Below are 16,236 nucleotides of genomic sequence, written 5' to 3' on the forward strand. Positions count from 1 at the left end.
TGCACAGATTAAAAAGCTGTGAACAAAACCCCCAGAATTGGTGAATGGATTTGTCTTTGACTCTCACCAGTGGGCCCTTTACTTTGTCAATTCTCTTCCTCCAGCCTCTCACTTCCCACTCTCTGCTCTTGTCCTTATCTCTCTGTCGGACTGTGGGCCACTTCACATCAGGACTTGGTCCTCAGTTTCCCTAGTAGCAGAAGGAACACATAGGATGGCCCACTCTAGGAAAAGTAGTGAGGTGTCATGAAATCTACATTCATGGAATTCTCACCACTAAAAAGTACTTGCTCTATCTAGCCCCTGAGGTTTGCTACTATCAGCCACAATATATCCCTTCACAAAGGAACAGTACTTTGTGATCTTGAGGCAGATGCCGAGTTTGGGGGGCAGCAAAAAACTTCAAATCTAAAGGGAGATGGCGACAGGAACTGAGTAGTATACTATAGATCTGGGATTTGTTTTTCTTTTTAGACAGGCTTTGTCTACACTGGGGTCATGGGAGAAGCCAAGGACTTTGGTGTGTCTGGTATATGTGTGTGTGTGTGTTGGTATTTATTTATGTTTGTGTGTAGACAGTGATTCCCCTTCCAGGGAGAGGGAGAGTGATTTTCTTCTTTCTCTCTTGAGTCCTGCCAAGAAAGTCCCCAGCTAGCTGTCCCTGCTTCCTCTCCAGGTTTGTCTACCGTGACTGCCATATAGAACTCTAACCAGAGATAACAGCAGCCCATTTCCTAGCCACCATCAGCAAAACTCAACCATCTGCTTCTGTAGGAGATAAACCTGACCACCAGTCTGTGACTGCAAGGTGCTAGTACCCAGAGATTACAGAAATGCGAGCAGCCTGACCAAAGACCAGAAGTAAAAGAGAGGAGCCCCACCCTCACCCCACCCACTCCCTCCTTGGGTTTAACCTTCCAAAGCTGAGCCACCACCCAACAGTTCCCAGCATCTTGATCTTTTCCATTATACAAGGTTAAGAGGGAGGGCAGCAAGAGGTTGTTTTGCTCATGATGGGATGAGAACAGGGGCTGGGGGCTGGCGTGTGGTGGCTAGACAGAGAGGATGAGCCACCAGGTAGTTCTCACGGGATGCACCTTAGCCAGGAGCTGGAAATTCAAGGTGGGCGTTTCTGTCCTTGTTGCCAAATTTGTTTGCCAAGATAGGCAACAGTTCACTTTTCCAAACTGCATAAAAGGGTCAGTAGAACTTACCTGTGGCTGAAATCCTTTGAGGTCACTGGCTGCAAGGTCACTGGATGTGAGGAGCTGCAAAAGAACAAAAGCATTTTCCTTAATGATATTTCTCAAAGTTTACATACAGTATCCTCAAGACAAGTGACCTGCAAAGGACTCACCAGATCCTAGATCTGAGCTGAAGAGGCAGAATCTCCAATACCTATGCTGGGACTTACACACTATTTCTGGGCTAGGAATCTAGACTGAACAGCCTTCTCCCCTTGAATCCACCACATCTTTGGCCTCATAGCCCCTCTCTTGACACCCTCCCCTATGCTCTGCCCTCCCACATGCCCCAATTCTTTAAAGGGTCATAAATTCTGGACTACGGATGGACTTTAGCAGGCTCACAGACTCCCTGAAATTATAAGTCTAATTACATGTAAGTCTATGGATGTCTATATTTCCTTAGGGAGAGAGTTTTTTTTTTTAATCAAAGTAATCTGTGATACACCAAGTTAAGAATTACTGCTTCAGAGACAGTTAAAACCCTGTCTCCTCTGGGAGAGGCATTTATTATTATTATTATTTTTTAATCAGACTAAGTGCAAATGACCCTTCCCTCTTTTGCAATATATATGCAACTGCTCAGTTCCCTTGGCAATCTTTGAGTTTATACACTATTGGGGTATTGATAGTTTATACCTTAAACTATCATGTACAATATTAGAGGGTAAGGATCAGGTTTATATTTTTTCTGTACCTCTATATTTAATAAATAGGGAGGATGAGGTAAAGGCTTTAAATTTGTGTGCATCCTCTCCAGAATTTTCCACCAGAAAGCACTCAATAGAAACATGATTGATTAACAAAATAATCACAATCTTGATTGTTGCTGGAAAATATTGGGAAAGTGCAGAATAAAGAGGAAAAGGGCAGATGCTTATTTTGATTCAAGGAGTATGACTGCTAGCTTTGTTAGGCCTGGAGACAGCATTTGAGAAAAGATAGGAAAGATTTCATGTTTGCTGTAATAATATTTTGTTTGGTTCAAGAAAGAGAGGGAGTCACGCTGGGCTCTCGTGCCTGCAGGCTACAGCAAAACTCAACTGGACTTTTTAGCTTCACTGAATGTCTCTGCCCCAAATGATCCTTAATGGTATTCAAGATGGGATAAAGCACACAGGAGGTAGAGAATACAAAAGCTGCACCTCTCTCCCTGCAACCAGTCCTGCAGACTAGATTCACCACATGAAAGGTGCTTGGGGGGAGGGAGGGAGGATCATCTTGGTACAGAGAGCCAGTTTGCTCCTGTGATTATAATGGGACAGCCCTTCAACAGCCCATTAGAACACTTTACAAGGTACTAAAGGCCAAATACAATTACAAGACCTAGTCCCTGCCTTCAAGGAACTACAATCTGGTCAATGGATAAGATGTATGAGCTTATATAGTATATGAAGAGTGCTCTAGAGAGTAAGCAGTAAACAGAGAAGATGAGGCAAGAGAGAGGTCACATGGAGTAGTTAAATAATACAGAATTAGAAATGAGTCCTGAAAAAAAGCACAAGCTTTAGACAGGGGCAGATGAAAGAACAAGAAAAGGCAAACGGGACTTGCCAATCCCCACATCTTCCTTTGAAACTTCTAAGTGCCAGCTACAGCAGACACTAAGAGGGAAAGGAGGGAATTATGAGACATCAAGGACCACCTGGGTGCCTGGTACAATGGTTGCAGCTTTTTATAACTTTTCTTTTTTAATTCTCTCAACTCCCTCATGAGATAGACAGTATCTCCATTTTATGGATGGGAATACTGAGATTTACAAAAGTGAAACAATGTTTTTTAGGTCACACAGGTAGCATGTGTACTTGGGATTTATATCCAAAACTACAATACCCCCAAATGCAGGCTTTTGCTTCCATAATAAGCTGCCTCTAAATAATAGAACCTTGGAAATTTATTGAGGAAGCACAGTGTAGGGAAAAGACCAATACAGATTACACAAGACTATTAGTCATATGTGCCTCAATGAATTGCCCTTAACTGGCTCTTCTTTTCAGGCATTCCACCATTTAATTGGCAATGACCATCTACTCCTCTGAACTTGTCAACACAACCTATACCTCTAATTTGAGCAAGAGAGGGGTAAAAGAAAGGGTGGAGTGACATATGGACATGGGAGTGATTTTTCTAAGAACAGACACACCAATATGTTACCATATAGTAATCAACTCGCAAATTCTCTATGGAAGTAAAGCATGGACCTTTCTACTGCCCTTTAGGGTAGGAAGCAGTCATGAGACCAAAATGTCTAGTTCCTCCTAATTCTGAGATTCTATCACTGAAAATAAATGACTAGGGTATTCAAAGCATCTTCAAATATGCACTATTTCCTCATGTCAGAGGAATAACATTGGGATTGAGGAATGACCAGATTCATTTGTTTACATGGAAATAGAGACATGGCTTTTTTTTTTAAACTATTGTTCCTTATGCCCCCAGCACAACAAAGGTAGGATTTAGACCACTCTCTCTGTCTTGAGACTCACATTTCTTTTTCTTAAGAAGGAATCAGATGCATGCAGTTGAGTTTTTGATCATTCAAAGTTCAATGTTAGGCTGTTGTGTGAATTTTTTGCTTTCTTTATTTCACTTCACAAAATTGTGCTCAACCAGACCATTTCTAAAAAGATTATGGGCCATATCTGATAAATAACTTCTGCATTTCTCAAAGTATTGAGAATTCTTGGAGTATTTCTTTTGAATACTCAAAAAAATTGAATCTGAACATACAATTAGTCAATAAACATTTGTTGGTCAAATGACTTAAGAGGAAAATGAGAACATCATCCATGCAGAGGGGAGGACTAGCACAATTAAGTCGCTTAACTAGAGAAAGCAGCGTGAATCATGCCTGTGACATCCTTCAAGTTGACAAAAAGAAATGGCACTCAGCAGCTAGAACATTTCCAGCATGAAGGAGGCACTCAAAGGTTTGAATGAATCAATTGACTTCTATGACAGGAACAAGCTCTTCTCTATCCGTTACAAGTTTATGAGAGGATATTGGCTTATACTACAGTATAAGGAGTCAGAGGTTAGATTTAAGGAAGAATGATATGAAAGCAAAAAAGACCAAACAGTGAATGAATCCACCACCAGGGAGAGAGAGAAAGAAGGATCTCCTCCTTCTGTGGATGACAATAAAATGTTAAATGTGCCCAACACAATTAAGATGCATTAGCTTACCTTGTGGTGGGTTGGGGGAGGCAAAGAAGTGGTATCAGGGATGGTAAGGGAGTAACTACTAAAACTTCTGAATCCTTTACCTTGGAGATTTGAAACTATTTTATTCAAGATGTGATGGCATTTATGTTGTTATCTGACCTGAGAAGCAACCAAAGGTGAATGTTGCCACATTTTCGCTAAATGATGCATTTAGCTAAATATTGTGATAAGCATTATGCAGAAGCGTGTCTTTCTTCACTATCAAACCACAACTCCCTGGCTGCCCACTCCTGGGTTCTAAAAAGCATACTCTGCCACCACGGTCTCACCAAATACATGAGTTCTTGGGCAAAACATAGGCCCTGCGCCTGGGTACTTCCCCTTCCCCAAAACTCAATATTTCCTAGAAATATCCACATTCTGCACCCAGCAGGGAGAAAAGGCCCTTAGACACTGAAGTATGATGCACAAGTATGGACCAGAAGTATGAGGCAGGGACGTTCTCCCATATTTGTAAATCATAGACCACCTACAGCTGAATCCCAAAATAGAGTTCTAGTCCTGAAGGAGAGACTCAAAGGTCCCTCAGTACATGTGGAAATCCCTGTGCTTCCAGTGAATGCAGGAGCCACCTCTGCTGGGAAACTGGTGTTGAGGGAACGATGTGGACAGAGGACACTCACTATGTCCCCTCTCCCTCTCTTCAGCCAAAATGACTGCTTTTCCCTGTTTCGGCAATACGGTTTCATGTGAACAAGAATGTCGTTCTACGATTAATACAAATTTTATAACTCCAGATTAGTTCTAAGTCCTTATTTTGCAGAAGCAGCAGCCGGGTGGGTTCTTATCCCTTGGCCTGTTGATTTTCCTCCTTCTCAGAGATGCTCTAGCCCTCTGCAGAGATCCTCATCAACATCATCTTCTCTAGTGACCATCCCCATCCAGGCCAATCCTACAAGCCAGACACAACCCACTGCTACAGTCTGCTGGCCTCTACCCTCAGCAATTCAGGGGGAAACGGAGGCATGGGCAAGAAGAAATGGGAATGCTAAAAACATCTCATGGAGACCCTTCTCCAAACCCTAACTTGGATCCTCTCCCCATTCTAAAGAATCCCATTGGAAAACTGTTCAATGCCCACGGCGGCTTGGCTGGGAGGGGAGAGATCCAAGGCAGGGAGACAGAGAGTGGGAGGAAAATGAAATCCTCCATGGCTCCAGGGACTTCAATCAGGTCGAAGTTAATAAAAAGGGTCCTGCTTTTTCCCAGGATGGTTAAGTGTTTGCACTGCTCCCAGCAAGAGTGTCCAGTTGGTGTGGGGAGGAAGGGCAGAGAGATTTACATTTAAAAAGCAAAGGAAGGAGGGGAGTGTGATGGTGGCTCAGTGGCAGAATTCTTACCTGCCATGCCATGCCTGAGACCCAGCTTTGATTCCCGGTGCCTGTCCATGCAAAAAAAAAGCAAAGGAAGGAGAAAATTTTTTTCATTTTCTGGAGCCCTATCTCAGACCATTCTCATTCTCAACATGTCTTGCTCTTCTCTGGAACAGTCCACATTCAAAATATTAGGATGATGGCCCTGGTTTCCAATTTTGAGGAGTTACAGTTTTTCTCTTGGCACAAATTCAGGTACCCCCACTCCCCCAGCACCGGGGCTTAAAGTGGGGTGCGGTGGGAGTAAGGGAGCAGGGAGGAGTACAGAAAGATGGGACTGTGGGGCCCTTGAGGGAGTGAGAGGAAAGCTATCCTCAGCTTTCCAAACAGATACATACTGCTCTTTTCTCTTCTCCTACTCTGCTCTCCCAATAGGATTTTCCTCCTTTTTCTATCCCCACCAGAAACTGCCCACAGTCCAGCTGCAGCCAGCATCCCCTACACCCTCCCAGGGCCAAGGCCTGTCCCTCCAGACAGCTTCCCTCCTGCCTGCTCACTTCCATAGCTTGGAAAGCTTCCCCGAGAGGAGAAGAAGAGGCTGTTCCATATTTCTCCCTCTATCCTGCCACTCCGGGGACATCATTCACCCTTTGCTGGCTCCTTCCCAAATATGCTCACCAGAACTGACAGGGTGGGGCCTAATATATCCCCACTGATCCTCCAGAACGCTGGCATCTGGGATGGGGTCATGACACAAAAGGGGGAGGTTGTGCGCCCCGCCGGATATCTGGCCAAAAGGATCATGGCCTCCCAGACCCGCAGCTGAACAAACTGAAGCCTGGTTACCCTGGGGATATTCTGAAGATCTCTGGGTCATTTGCTCTTCCTAGATATTTCCTCCCTTGGGGGCCAGAGAAATAGATGATGGCATGTGAACCGGGTGGATGGACGGATAGACGGATAAAAAAGAACAGAGCAAAGATGGCTTTGGGAAGAAATAATGACCCATTTTCAAATTGGCCCCCACAAAAACACTGTCTTTCCACTAAATAAGCTTTATACTTCACCTCCTCTTGCTTCAATCTATCCTTTCCCTTTCCTATCTAGTTGGAAATGGGTCTTTTTTTCTTCTTTATTATGTGACATGTCACTTACTCCTTACTTTGGCTACAGGAGGGTAACTGAACTCCATCCCTCCCCATCCTCCCAACCCACAAATAAGTTCAGAACAGCTCATATGAAAAACTATACCCCAGCAAGTGAGACAAACAGCCAATCATGTGTGTGTAATGTTAAGTGACTTTACCAATGGAAAATCACGAGCAATAAATCTGGCCATATATATAAAATCCAATTAACATTCAGGGTGTCCAAGTGCCTGGGGACTGGGGGATTCTGAAAGGGGAGGGAATAGCTGTAAGATATTTCAGAGATTAATAGCGAGAAAAAGAAGGGAGGCTAAGGAAGAAAGGGTTTCCACCATGCAACTGCGACCTCCACCAAGACCTCAGAAGGAAATGCGGAATTGGAATAAGGGAGGTAAAATGGAACCAAAAAGCTGCTACTCATCACAGGTGGAATAAACACAACATTATCCCATGAAAGAGCATTACACCAGGAAGGAGGAAAACTTGTGCTGTAATCCTGGTTCTGCTGCAACTAACCATGAGATCTGTATAAATCACCATCAATTTAGGTCTCACCTTACCACCTATAAAATGAATTCCAGTGTCCCTTCTGGCCTCACCTTCATAGCACCCTGAAGTAGTATGACTCTGTCATTCTCAGAGTCTGGAAAAGTCAGGAATATTTGCATTCCTAGATGGCTACAAGGTCTGCTGATGCCACTGGGCCCTAAGATGATGCGCCCATTTAAAAACCACAAGGGAGTGAATCCTTGATTTCTTCTTTTGGGATGCCAAAGGGGAAAAAGACGACCTGCCAGGGAACTTAGTAAAATCTCTGCAGTGGCATGTGTCAAGGAATAGGCAGTCTGGCTGCCAAGAACAAGTTGAGGCTGTAGAAATGATGTCTGCTTACAGGGACCAAAGGGGGCAGCGTCTGGGGATGAAGGCAGGGTGAAGGGGCCCCAGGCCCTCCTAATTCACCAGTCCAGCAGCCCAAGGATCAGGCAGCAGATGTCCTAAGGGTTGCCTCCCTTGGTGGGTATAGCCTTGGGCTCTTGCATTTTCAGTTACTAGGTGAGCATCACCCACTGAGTCTGCTCGCACCTGGGGCTTCGGAAGAGAAACTTCTTTTTGTGCAGGGCCATTTCTGACATGGGTCAACGCTGGGTACGTGATATTAAAATGGTTATAGAGATATAGGTATGATCGTGATTATAGATGCAATTATTAAAATGCACCAATAACAGTACAGAATGTTTTGGAAGGAAAAATAAAAATAGTCTATGCCCTCATCTCTAAATACAATTAAAACTTTACAAGGTGCTTCCAGAATTTTTCATCTGCCTATGCCTTTTCCTGCAGAGTGAACAGGACTCTTAAATATTTTTTTATTAAATAGATACAAAGATTTTTATCACAGGTGTGCAAGGTAAAAATTATAACAATACAAAGAATACCAGTGTAACTACTACCCAGCTTAAGAAGCAGAACCTTAAGAATGTGCCAACCCCTTTTTAGAATGAATAAGAAAAATGTTTTAAAATCTAAAGTCTATCTCACCAGCAGGTTGGCCAGCATTTTGCTGGCTTTAAAAACAAATCTATGACTTAATGCTTTTATTTCCGAAAGTTAAACCACTCCATGATGCTTCAACCTTACAAAACATGTTGAGCTAGTTATTTTAAGGACAAGCTCAGTCATAGTATCAAATTTAGGATGAGAGAAGTCAAGGAAATTTGAAATTTTTCATGACATCCTAGTTCTAGAATATTTTCTGTTTTTTTTTTTTAATTCTTAGAAACATAAATAGGAAAAGAGAAAGTATTAAAAAAATACATTCTAGTTACTTTACGGTTTTGACATATACATCTTGTCCCAAAGTTGTTGACCAATGACCTGGTTTTCCTCACATTTTAAACTTCTGTTATCAGATTTTTTAAATTTGTGAGTTCCCAAGAAATTCAAAAAAGAAAGCAGAGACATCCAGAAACTAGAGACTGAATGGAAGTGTCATTTTCAGATTATAAAAACCTGAGGACTAACTTCTCATTTTTTACAAGAAAGCACTGCCCAGCGAGGGGTTGTAGTTTGAAGAGGTTGAGGTGTCCAGACACATGTGTGAGAGCCATGGAATAACCGTGTTATTTAAACCTGGTCCGCAGCAGCTCACAACTGCCTGAGAGCCAGAACTACGAGCGCACAGCTAGAGCACAGAAGGAAATATTCCAAAAGAGGAGACACAGCTTAGGAAATGGAGGAATTGGCATAGGTTACAGATGATTCTCTTTTGCTTTGGGTACCAATTCACAACCAACACTCTCTCTTGAGAGGGCGACAACTCCCACAACTAGAAAATTCTGGAAGCCTTTCCTGGTGCTAAATAGAAAGCCCCTCCTGTAGCCAAGATGGCAGTCATTCCTTAAGGCTGCTGCTGCTGCTGTTATTTTTAAACCCATTACTACATTTTCCTTTGGGACAAAGAACCAGAGGTAAAAATGTTGCCAGAGGGAAAGAAGAACTCCAGAGAAGACTGAGAGGAGGGACTCTCTTCCTTTCCTTTCAGGCAGATTTACTTTATACTTCACAAAGGTCCAATTTCTCAAGCATTTTCCTCAGGAACTCAGGATCTCAGCCTATGGGCACAAAGCAACACAGTGTAAGCTAACAGTAAGAAGAAGGAATCAAAGTGCTGAATCCCTTAAAACAACTATCTCAGCAGGTGCCTCGATTGAGTTACCTACTTTCTCTGTGTCTCAGTTAAAACAGGAGGGATGGGAAAAACTAAATACCAAAGATCTCATCTAGCTCTGTGAGTGGATGATTCAAGGCTGTTGCAAAGAAAGAGGCCATTATGTTAACTGTTCTCCCAGTCTTGCCAATCATGACAGCAGGAACAGCAGATCTAGGAATACTGGAATTGGGGAATTCAGTGGAAAATTTGATGTAAGCCCTGAGACACCAGTATTCCTCTCAGCCCATCTCTTCCATCACAGGGATAGATGGAAGAAAAGAGACTCTTACCTTATTTCCTCTCTCCTACTCTCTTCCAGCAACAATCCCCTCAACACACAGATACACACAACCCTAAGAAGTTGCCTCCACTTGCCTGAAGAATTCCTAATCTGGAGGACAGAAAGAGGGGAAAGCTGTACTCCTGAACGTCTCCATTATTGGTTTGCAAATCAGAATTGAGACCCATGGCCACCTGGACTGGTACACGGTTCACTGTCCCAGTCAAATCCCTTCAAGCTTAAGGTAAATAACTTTCCAATCAAAGGGCAATAGTTCTAATTGCCAAGCCATTTGGGGTGGACAATGCGGAGGCCCGTGGCCTGCTTCTCACTAGCCAAAGCTCAGCAACAGTAGTGCGTTACATACTCAAAGTTGCCACCCTAGCCATGCTGCGTGTCCTTTTGCTAAATCCCTTCAGCCTTGTGGAATTTCAAAGGTTAAACCTGAAACCACACTGATACCTCCAGTCTTAGCTTTCACCTTCTTTTCCAAAGAACAACAAGAATGACTAATAATAACTTTGAAAATACTTCCAAGCAAGCCTGGTCTCGACTGCCTTTTCCTTCTTTTGTTATTTTTAAAATGATGGTATTCTAATATTTACAGGTGAGATCTGTAACAAATTCCTCCAGAGATGCAGCCAAAAGGGCTTTTACATTTTTTTCTTGTTTTTTTTTAAGATTTCTGAGTAATCTTCCATATATAACCGGAGCTCTTATGGTGGTGTATATATTTGGTTGCTATCCAAGTCAAAGCTATTTCAACCTCTGGGTGGGAATGCCTTTAATCTTTCTCCTTGCAGATTAGAGCTGTACCTACAGAAATCTAATAAAAGAGGAGGCCTCTGAGTGCCCGAATGCAGGACTAACTGAGACAATGAGTCTTATTTTATGTAATTTGAACCTGGTGAACCTACAAAAGCTTGTCTTGTCCTTTTTGAACTTCCCAGTAGATTTCTTTTTAAATGGATTGTTCAAAACTGCTTTAAGGTACTTCATCATTCAGCTAAGGAATACTCCATTGGATAGAAACAGATCTTCAGGGAGAGTAGTTGTATGGTGCTGGGTGGAAAACTGAGGTGTAAAGCTGGTATAAACTGGTGAGATGGATGTTCATATGAAGAGTGTAAAGCAGTTCCCAAGGTTATACAACTAGTAGTCAGTAAAATGAGAACTGAGCCTGGCTTGACCGATCTATGCTCTTTTTTACTATATCATAATACTTTCAGAGCTAAATTTGGAATATGCATTATTAGAGGCTCTATCAGGTTCTCTTTGATGTTTCTGATATTTTGTAATGAACTATGCAGAGCAAACCTGCAAGAAAGTGGTTTTCAAATTGTATCCTCAAGAGCCCTGGACCCCAGAGAAGGGCCTTAGGGATCGCAAGGTAAAACAAAAGGAGCTGAGGTCGGAGTTTTCTAGGCATCCACGCCCACTAAGTTCAGAAGAGTATATGGCTCTTTTTTGAGGGGATTTTATATTGGCCTTCCCTGTAAGATATATTTGATTTAAAGTGTTATAAAAGATAAATTTTGAAAACCCATATCTTAAAAGAGAAGGCACCTACAGAGGTGAGCAGGCCATTCCCAATGTTAACAAAATACACTCGGGAGAAAGAATAACCAGGTCTTCTCTTTAAAGATGCCAAGTGAGTTGTCACTTACCAAGAGCAACTTGGGCTTCTTTGTAAGAGCCCTGCCTATAACACTTGCCATGAGTGATTCATCAGGAAAAGGTTTTCTCTTTCTCTGTCATACACTTTCTGCAGGCATGGACGTCTGCTCTCTTCCTCTGAAGTTCAGCAAGCTATAGTGCTTAGGAATGCATAATTAATTTGCCAGGAAAGAGGCATGCTAAAGATATGTTGCTTCTTAGCCACACAATCTAGGCTGTAGGTCCCTTCCTCGAACAAAATTAAGAAATCAGATTGCAAGCATTTGTGGGTTGTTTCCAAAATCCATAAAAGGTGAATAAAGGAGGTTCCCTTCATTGAACATATGCCAGAGAAAGCTGATACATTGGGATAAAATTCACCTCATCTCCCTCCTTCTCTCATCATTTACTGAATTGACCAGATGATCTGCTCACTTGGCTTCAAGACTAATATCGAAGCTTCCTAAGGCATTCTCTTGGCCCATCCCAGGAAATTGATTTATACCCCTAGACTCAGTCAGCAGCAGAGAGTGGCAAAGTCAAAAGGTGCTTGCTTCACGAGACTGTCTGAGCACTAGAGTCAAAAGCTCTGCTCCGCAGCTCAGTGTGGCTGATTTGGCCGAGAATCTAGGTCCCTAAGGCAGAATCTGGAGTAATTAATCACAGTTACAGGTGAATATCTAAAAGGGATAAAGTCAAGTTGGACCCAATGATAGCTGGACTTTGTAAACCACAGGTAGCCACATCTTTTGTAAAAGTTTCTCCTCTAGAAAACCCACTCTGAGCCTGAGCAGTTGACAATTATAGTATGAATAATAATTATGATTTTTCAGGACCTACTGTTTTCCCCTGATGTACCAGGTAGACACTTTAATTTCTTGATTCCTCTTGATTCTCATACTACTGGTACAAATAAATAGATATCCATCAGTTTATTGTTGAGCAAACTGAGATTCTTATTGGTTAAATAGTTCACCCAAGGGGCTATAGGGACAAAAAGTGGTAGAGCTAGAACTTGAACCCAGCTCTGAACATACAAATCCAATCCTCTTTCTAAAGTATCCATGACATCTGCTCCGTCCCCGGATTCTACTCCCCCAGGAATCACTCACTGGAATGATGCAGCTTCCTTACTCTGCCAGAATATCTTCTCTCCCTATCCAAATTTACCTGTTCTTCTTTCCTTCCCTCCTTCTCTCCTTCCTTCTTCCAGCCCTTTCAACCAATGAGGGAATGTCCAGTTCCAGGCACTGCCATCAATGCTAGTAATTCCCAGATACCCAGAAACCACTAAATATATTTCAGGGATCAGCTTATGCAGTGAAATCCTCTCAAAACCTGATAAAGGATGTACTATGACTATACCCATTAAAAATGAAAAACAACAGGAACTTAGCAACCTTAAGTAATTTATTCAAAGTCACAAGCTAGTCATTGACAGATCCAGGGGTCAAACAAGATTCCATCTGAAATGAAAGCCTGTGTTTATGCTTATCTACTCCATATGTGATTGAGTATGAATGTGGCTCTGACAGTAATCTAAGTGCTATCATGGGGTAACCACAGCCCATGTAGGAAAGATCTTTGCCTTTTAGAGACACCAGCTAACACAAGCTACGAAGCCCATGTTTATTAAAACAAAACAAACAAACAAACAAAAAAGGTAACCAATAATTAGAAGGAGACAGTTGCATCCTGAGGGAAAGTAGTGTCATTATAATCATGTAAGTGGGCACTCCTAATAATGCAATGGCACGGGAAATCCTAAGTAAGCCATCTCAGTTACTACATGTGTGAAACATGGTATTATGCAGTCCTCAATCCAACATGAGAACTAGAAGGAGCACAAGCAGCAACAACCATTTAACCATTTTGCTCCTGCCAAAAGGATTTGTGCAACAGGAGAGAGAATCTTCAGGGAAAACAGACAGTTATCTTCTTCAAAATAAGAGAAGTGAAACTTGAGTTCTTCCTCTCATTTGCCAAAACAATCGTCAGGAAAAAAAAAAAGAGGAAAAGAAAATAGCAATTCAATGTTTGTCTACCAAATATCTCTGTTACAATTTTCATCAGAAAGATTACCAAGTATCATTAAAGTAGAAAGATCAGGTTATTGCTTACTGTTTTAATTAACCAACTAGAACTTGAAGTTTTATAAGCTTTGTTACTGGCTAAAACAGAACCTCTTTGGACTCTTATTAGAAAACTGTGCAACTAATTTGCAAGTCCTTCCACCAATGGCCCTGCTCTTGAATTAGTATCACATGGTCTCATAAGTGCTGAGTACTTGGTCCTGAGACTACCTGAACTGCGAGCTCTTGGAGAACCCAGGAAGCTGATGACTCTCCACCTTTGAAGGTACTCTATAGGATGTGCCACTGCTTCTAAAGCTGCTCCCCAGTATATTAAACTAAGAAAACAGCCATGTATAACAGGACTAGGTTCCCAGCATGACTACTTTGAAGGAAGCATGGCTCCTTAGACTATATATATATATATGGTATTTTATTAAAAATTTGTCCCTCTTGTATTTAACAGTGGACTTCTGGAAATAGCAGATTCAACAGTAACTCCCCTTTTCCAGTGTATACAAGCATGTGTTTGCATTGCATGCCTTGACTATAGTTTGCTAAAAATGATCTCTGTGATTTCACTGTCAAGAATAAGAGGATCATCTCTCAGTAGTAACTGGAAATGGAGGTTTTCTTCTTATCAAAATGGTTCAGTCAAAGGTAGATGATATCTCCCCTGACCCAAATAAGATATATTCACATTGTTTTCCCTGAACACCCACGTGTTCAACAATCCACCCATTTTTGGACAAATCTGCACATAATTTCTCCCTGGCATTGTTTGGGGATGTCTCTGCATGCATTGCCCACTGAGACTGAGCAAAAATGAATGTTAACACACAGATGCTGCATCAGCAGGACTGGAAGTAGCTGCTAAGTCAGGCTGAGACCCTTTAGTAATCACATGCCTAAACCCTTTATTTACAGCACAAATGAAGGGCCCACCACAGGGTCTGATGATGTTCATTTCTGCAGTCATACTCAGCAATTTACCATAGTGACTCTTGGGCAAGTCCCATCCCTGTCTGGCCCTTGGTATTCCCCATCTTGAACGTGAGGAACTCAGCCAGATCACCTCACCATCTGACAGCCCAGGAGTCTGTGAAGGGCTGTGGATGGTCCTGCCCCTCACTCAAGGCATTATCCGGCTCCACACAAACGGATGTCTATTACTAAAAACAAGAATTACCTGAATCCCAACTGGTACCTGAAGGTGAGATTATCAGAGTGAAAATGATACAGTGGTAGGATCATAGGGAGAAGTAGGGCCCTTGGCACAATTGAGGGACTGGGGAAGGCTGAGTATGTCTTTTGGATGGTCCACACTCTCCATCTCTTACTGGTCTTTCAAGGAGTAAGAGTGCTACTGTTTCTCTCCAAATCCCTTCCTCCTTAAACTTGCACTTAGGAAGGTGTCCACTGTCATTAGTTATATCATGATCATGTGCACCTATTCCCAGAATATCTGTTTGTTGTGCTTCATTTCTAAGTAGATGTGAAAAATTGGAGTACTTTGGTAAAAAGAAATTCCAGTTCTAGGGATCTGCCACAAAGGAGAGAGGTGACAGCTGCCCATAATTTGGAGGGGAGAGGAACTATTGCTACTCAGAGATTTCCCTACTCTATCTGTACTAAGCAAAATTGGCTCTGGAATAGAAGAGGGGCAAGAGGGGACGGAAGCCACAGAAAACTGTGTCCCTCTATGTATGTTCACCATATCTAAATGAAAGGTATGAGTGCTTACAGCAGTGACCCAATTTCTCCATTCATACTAAGGCTTTCCTTGATTCCATGGGATATTAGCAAGCATCCTAAAACATACAAGCTTATCTCCATATATAATTTACAAGAGTCTGGTATTAGAAAAATGTTTTTATTTTTTAATTCATTACTTACCCTCTCAAATCTACAGTCATCCCTTCCACATCGTGGAAGTTAGAGGCTGGCACCCCCATGATCTGGAAAACCTGCTTAAAAATTTTTTTTTTCTGAGTTTCAGGGAACTCCCTAGCTACTTTTTGGTCGGCAGACGCTGCCTCTCCCATTACTTTTACATTCATAGGTTAAAACTTTTTTTTTTTTCAAATTTCAAAGTAGCCTTTGCTGATCTGAAAATCTGTCAGGATAGACCCTTCAACTTCATTTTCCTTTAAGGAATCATATAAGGACTTAGCTTTATTCTCATATGATGCCAGAGTCTACTGGGATGCCTTTTTTTATAACTTGTACATGTCTAGCCTTTTCGTGTCGTCTGCAGGCCTTCAGCATTGTCTGCAGCTTCTGCAAAACTCCCCCCAAATTCCCATTTAATTGCTAATGCTGATCTGCAATATATCAAAATTGCGATGAGCAAAGTGGCCATGCAGAAGGGATAACTATATTGGGCCCTAAAGTGGCAGATGTTCTCGATGGTCATATAACAGGAAATGTGGACCTATTTCAGGGATAAAATGTTTTTCCAGCAACAATGGTGACGTATGGGATTGATAATGTACCTTTATTCCTTAGACCTACAAACATTCCAAACAACAAGATCCCACTTAATTATCTCAACAACGAGAAGCAGGAAGGAATAGGAACTCTGCTGC

The 16,236-nt window shown here is 42.1% G+C and overlaps 1 protein-coding gene across 3 annotated transcripts in view; it reads right to left on the reverse strand.

Annotated features, from left to right (window-relative positions):
• The window catches only part of SETBP1 (SET binding protein 1), a 365,292-nt gene that overhangs the window by 176,941 nt on the left and 172,115 nt on the right, over window positions 1–16,236 (reverse strand). For all 3 annotated transcript variants that reach the window (XM_077135579.1, XM_077135580.1, XM_077135581.1), the window contains exon 3: window positions 1,215–1,268. In XM_077135579.1, the coding sequence (XP_076991694.1) occupies window positions 1,215–1,268 (54 nt within the window). The remainder of the gene's footprint in view (window positions 1–1,214; window positions 1,269–16,236) is intronic.

Source organism: Tamandua tetradactyla, chromosome 18, assembly GCF_023851605.1.
Source record: "Tamandua tetradactyla isolate mTamTet1 chromosome 18, mTamTet1.pri, whole genome shotgun sequence".
Lineage (NCBI taxonomy): Eukaryota > Metazoa > Chordata > Mammalia > Pilosa > Myrmecophagidae > Tamandua > Tamandua tetradactyla.